Raw genomic sequence first — 6,000 nt, forward strand, 5'->3', positions numbered from 1 at the left:
CCATCCCAAAGCCTGAACCCCAATCCCAAACCCTGAACCCCAATCCCAAACCCTGAGCCCCAATTGCCCATCCCAAACCCTGAACCCCAAACTCTGAACCCCAATCCCAAACCCTGAACCCCAATCACCCATCCCAAACCCTGAACTCCAAACCCCCATCCCAAACCCTGAACCCCAATCCCATCCCTGAACACCAATCCCAGACACTGAACCACAATCCCATCCCTGAATCCCAATCCCAGACCCTGAACCCCAATCCCATCCCTGAACCCCAATCCCAAACTCTGAACCCCAATCCCAAACCCCCATCCCAAACCCTGAACCCCAATCCCCCATCCCAAACCCTGAGCCCCCATCCCAAACCCTGAACCACAATCCCAAACCCTGAACCCCAATCCTGAACCCCAATCCCAAACTCTGAACCCCAATCCCAAACCCCCATCCCAAACCATGAACCCCAATCCCCCATCCCAAACCCTGAACCCCCATCCCAAACCTGAACCCCAATCCCAAACCCCCATCCCAAACACAGAACCCCAACCCCAAACCCTGAACCCCAATCCCATACCCTGAACCCCAATCCCAAACCCTGAACCCCAATCCCATCCCTGAACCCCAATCCCAGACCCTGAACCCCAATCCCAAACCCTGAACCCCAATCCCAAACCCTGAACCCCAATCCTGAATCCCAATCCCAAACTCTGAACCCCAATCCCAAACCCCCATCCCAAACCCTGAACCCCAATCCCCCATCCCAAACCCTGAACCCCAATCTCAGACCCCCATCCCAAACCCTGAACCCCAATCCCAGACCCCCATCCCAAACCCTGAACCCCCATCCCAAACCCTGAACCCCAATCCCAGACCCCCATCCCAAACCCTGAACCCCAATCCCAAACCCCCATCCCAAACCATGAACCCCAATCTCAGACCCCCATCTCAAACCATGAACCCCAATCCCAGACCCCCATCCCAAACCCTGAACCCCAATCTCAGACCCCCATCCCAAACCCTGAACCCCAATCCCAGACCCCCATCCCAAACCCTGAACCCCATCCCAAGCCCTGAACCCCAATCCCAAACCCCCATCCCAAACCCTGAACCCCAATCCCAAACCCCCATCCCAAACCCTGAACCCCAATCCCAAACCCTGAACCCCATCCCAAACCCTGAACCCCAAACCCCCATTCCAAACTCCCATCCCAAACCCCCATCCCAAACCCCCATCCCAAACCCTGAACCCCAATCCCAAACCCCATCCCAAACCCTGAACCCCAATCCCAAACCCTGAACCCCCGTCCCAAACCCTGAACCCCCGTCCCAAACCCTGAACCCCTACCCCAAACCCCAATCCCAAACCCTGAACCCCTACCCCAAACCAAGGCACCGAATCAGAGTCTCAGAAACTCCGAGGAAAACGCCTAATCCCAGGGAGAGGAATTACCTTCGAGCTTTGCGATAAATTCCTCGGCACTGGTGGCCATGTCCATGTTGTTTGGGATTATTGGGGCTACGGAATGACCACTGGACACTCTGCACACCACAGGGTCCCAGGCAATCACCCCAGAGTGACCAGCTTGACCATCCACAATCCACTGGGGGCAGCAAAATAACACAAAGCAGAAAGTTAAAAACACCGGGAAGACAATGGAAATTCTATCAGGACACCAGAGCCCGTCATCACCCACTCCCCAAACCCCCCTCACTCCCCAAACCCCCCTCACTCCCCAAACCCCCCTCACTCCCCAAACCCCCCTCACTCCCCAAACCCCCCTCACTCCCCAAACCCCCCTCACTCCCCTAAACCCCCTCACTCCCCAAACCCCCCTCACTCCCCAAACCCCCCTCACTCCCCAAACCCCCCTCACTCCCCAAACCCCCCTCACTCCCCAAACCCCCCTCACTCCCCAAACCCCCCTCACTCCCCAAACCCCCCTCACTCCCCAAACCCCCCAAACCCCCCTCACTCCCCAAACCCCCCTCACTCCCCAAACCCCCCTCACTCCCCAAACTCCCCTCACTCCCCTAAACCCCCTCACTCCCCAAACCCCCCAAACCCCCCTCACTCCCCCAAACTCCCCTCACTCCCCAAACCCCCCTCACTCCCCAAACCCCCCTCACTCCCCAAACCCCCCTCACTCCCCTAAACCCCCTCACTCCCCAAACCCCCCTCACTCCCCAAACCCCCCTCACTCCCCAAACCCCCCTCACTCCCCTAAACCCCCTCACTCCCCTAAACCCCCCTCACTCCCCAAACCCCCCTCACTCCCCAAACCCCCCTCACTCCCCAAACCCCCCTCACTCCCCAAACCCCCCTCACTCCCCAAACCCCCCAAACCCCCCTCACTCCCCAAACCCCCCTCACTCCCCAAACCCCCCTCACTCCCCAAACTCCCCTCACTCCCCTAAACCCCCTCACTCCCCAAACCCCCCAAACCCCCCTCACTCCCCAAACCCCCCTCACTCCCCCAAACTCCCCTCACTCCCCTAAACCCCCTCACTCCCCAAACCCCCCAAACCCCCCTCACTCCCCAAACCCCCCTCACTCCCCTAAACCCCCTCACTCCCCAAACACCCCTCACTCACCAAGCCCCACTAACTCCCCAAACCCCCCTCACTCCCCTAAACCCCCTCACTCCCCAAACACCCCTCACTCCCCAAACCCCCCTCACTCCCCTAAACCCCCTCACTCCCCAAACCCCCCTCACTCCCCAAACCCCCCTCACTCCCCTAAACCCCCCTCACTCCCCAAACCCCCCTCACTCCCCAAACCCCCCTCACTCCCCAAACCCCCCTCACTCCCCAAACCCCCCTCACTCCCCTAAACCCCCCTCACTCCCCTAAACCCCCTCACTCCCCAAACCCCCCAAACCCCCCTCACTCCCCAAACCCCCCTCACTCCCCTAAACCCCCTCACTCCCCAAACCCCCCTCACTCCCCAAACCCCCCTCACTCCCCTAAACCCCCTCACTCCCCAAACCCCCCTCACTCCCCTAAACCCCCCTCACTCCCCAAACCCCCCTCACTCCCCTAAACCCCCTCACTCCCCAAACCCCCCTCACTCCCCAAACCCCCCTCACTCCCCTAAACCCCCTCACTCCCCAAACCCCCCTCACTCCCCAAACCCCCCTCACTCCCCAAACCCCCCTCACTCCCCAAACCCCCCTCACTCCCCAAACCCCCCTCACTCCCCTAAACCCCCTCACTCCCCTAAACCCCTCACTCCCCAAACCCCCCTCACTCCCCAAACCCCATCATTCCCCAAACCCCCCTCACTCCCCAAACCCCTCCTCACTCCCCAAACCCCTCCTCACTCCCCAAACCCCTCCTCACTCCCCAAACCCCTCCTCACTCCCAAAACCCTTCTCACTCCCCAAAATCCCTCACTCCCAAAACCCCCCTCGCTCCCCTAAACCCCCTCATTCCCCAAACCCCCCTCACTCCCCAAACCCCCCTCACTCCCCAAACCCCCTCACTCCCCAAACCTCCCTCACTCCCCAAACCCCCCTAGAACATAGAACATTACAGCGCAGTACAGGCCCTTCGGCCCTCGATGTTGCGCCGACCTGTGAAACCACTCTAAAGCCCATCTACACTATTCCCTTATCGTCCATATGTCTATCCAATCACCATTTGAATGCCCTTCGTGTTGGCGAGTCCACTACTGTTGCAGGCAGGGCATTCCACACCCTTACTACTCTCTGAGTAAAGAACCTACCTCTGACATCTGTCCTATATCTATCTCCCCTCAATTTAAAGCTATGTCCCCTCGTGCTAGACATCACCATCTGAGGAAAAAGGCTCTCACTGTCCACCCTATCCAATCCTCTGATCATTTGTATGCCTCAATTAAGTCTCCTCTTAACCTTCTTCTCTCTAACAAAAACAGCCTCAAGTCCCTCAGCCTTTCCTCATAAGATCTTCCCTCCGTACCAGGCAACATTCTGATAACTCTCCTCTGCACCCTTTCCAATGCTTCCACATCCTTCCTATAATGCGGCGACCAGAATTGCACGCAATACTCCAAATGCGGCCGCACCAGAGTTTTGTACAGCTGCAACATGACCTCATGGCTCCGAAACAATCCCTCTACCAATAAAAGCTAACACACCGTACGCCTTCTTAACAACCCTCTCAACCTGGGTGGCAACTTTCAGGGATCTATGTACATGGACACCGAGATCTCTCTGCTCATCCACACTGCCAAGTACCATTAGCCCAGTACTCTGTCTTCCTGTTATTCCTTCCAAAATGAATCACCTCACACTTTTCTGCATTAAACTCCATTTGCCACCTCTCAGCCCAGCGCTGCAGCTTATCTATGTCCCTCTGTAACTTGTAACATCCTTCCGCACTGTCCACAACTCCACCGAATTTAGTGTCATCTGCAAATTTACTCACCCATCCTTCTACGCCCTCCTCTAGATCATTTATAGCACCTCTCCTATCTCCTCGGACTCCAAGCACAACTTCCCACTACTATCCTCGACTGGCCCTACTATTACCCTCGTCATTCTTTTATTCCTGACACACACCTAAACCCCCTCATTCCCCAAAACCCCCTCATTCCCCTAAATCCCCCTCACACCCCTCACACCCCAAAGCCCCCTCACTCACCTAACTCCCCCTCACTCCCCTAACCCCCCTCACTCCCCAGAAACCCCCCTCACTCCCCAGAAACCCCCCTCACTCCCCAGAAACCCCCCTCACTCCCCAGAAACCCCCTCGCTCGCCAAAACCCCCTCACTCCCGCTCACTCCCCAGAAACCCCCCTCACTCCCCTAACTCCCCCTCACTCCTCTGAACCCCTCTCACTCCCCCAAACCTCCCTTATTCCCCAACCCACCCCTCACTCCTCAAACCCCCCTCACTCCTCAAACCCCCCTCACTCCCATAACTCCCTTCACTCCCCAAACCCCCCTCACTCCCCAAACCCCCTTCACTCCCCAAACCCTCCTCACTCCCCAAACCCCCTTCACTCCCCTCACTCCCCAAAACCCCGCTCACTACCCCAAACCACAATCATGCGCCAAAATCCCCCACATTTCCCCTCACTCCCCAAAACCCCCTTCATTCCCAGAACCCCTCACTCCCCAAACCCCCCTCACTCCCCAAACCCCCCTCACTCCACCAAACCCCCCTCACTCCACCAAACCCCCCTCACTCCACCAAACCCCCCTCACTCCACCAAACCCCCCTCACTCCCCTAAACCCCCTCACTCCGCAGAAACCCCCCTCGCTCCCGTGAACCCCCCTCACTCCCCAGAAACCCCCTACCTCCCTGAACCCATTCACTCCCTAAACTCCCATCTCTCCCCAAAATCCCCCTCACTCCCCCAAACCCCATTCTCCCCAAACCCCTCACTCCCCTAACTCCCCCTCACTCCCTAAACCCCCCTCACTCCCCTAAAGCCCCCTTACTCCCCAGAAACCCCCCTCACTCCTCTGAACACCCCTCACTCCCTAGAAACCTCCCTCACTCCCCCAAACACACCTCACTATCCCAAACCCCCCTCACTCCTCAAACCCCCCTCACTCCCTAAACTCACCTCACTCCCTAAACTCCCCTCACTCCCCAAACTCCCCTCACTCCGCAGACACCCCTCACTCCGCAGACTCCCCTCACTCCGCAGACTCCCCTCACTCCCCAGACTCCCCTCACTCCCCAGACTCCCCTCACTCCCCAGACTCCCCTCACTCCCCAGACTCCCCTCACTCCCCAGGCTCCCCTCACTCCCCAGACTCCCCTCACTCCCCAGACTCCCCTCACTCCCCAGACTCCCCTCACTCCCCAGACTCCCCTCACTCCCCAGAACCCCCCTCACTCCCCAGAACCCCCCTCACTCCCCTAACCTCCCTCACTCCCCAGAAATTCCCCTCGCGCCCCAAGTCCCCCTCACTCCCCTAAACCCCCCTCACTCCACAAAGCCCCCTCACTCCCCTAACTCCCTCACTCCCCTAACCCCCTCACTCCCTTAGAAACCCCCCTCACTCCCCTGA

The 6,000-nt window shown here is 58.5% G+C and overlaps 1 protein-coding gene across 1 annotated transcript in view; it reads right to left on the bottom strand.

The window, feature by feature from the left end:
• sspo (SCO-spondin) overlaps window positions 1–6,000 on the bottom strand; it is a 1,206,999-nt gene that overhangs the window by 710,525 nt on the left and 490,474 nt on the right. The window contains 1 exon segment of the mRNA XM_072468611.1: window positions 1,445–1,595. Within this exon segment, the coding sequence (XP_072324712.1) occupies window positions 1,445–1,595 (151 nt within the window).

The sequence above is a fragment of the Scyliorhinus torazame genome, chromosome 11, assembly GCF_047496885.1.
Source record: "Scyliorhinus torazame isolate Kashiwa2021f chromosome 11, sScyTor2.1, whole genome shotgun sequence".
Lineage (NCBI taxonomy): Eukaryota > Metazoa > Chordata > Chondrichthyes > Carcharhiniformes > Scyliorhinidae > Scyliorhinus > Scyliorhinus torazame.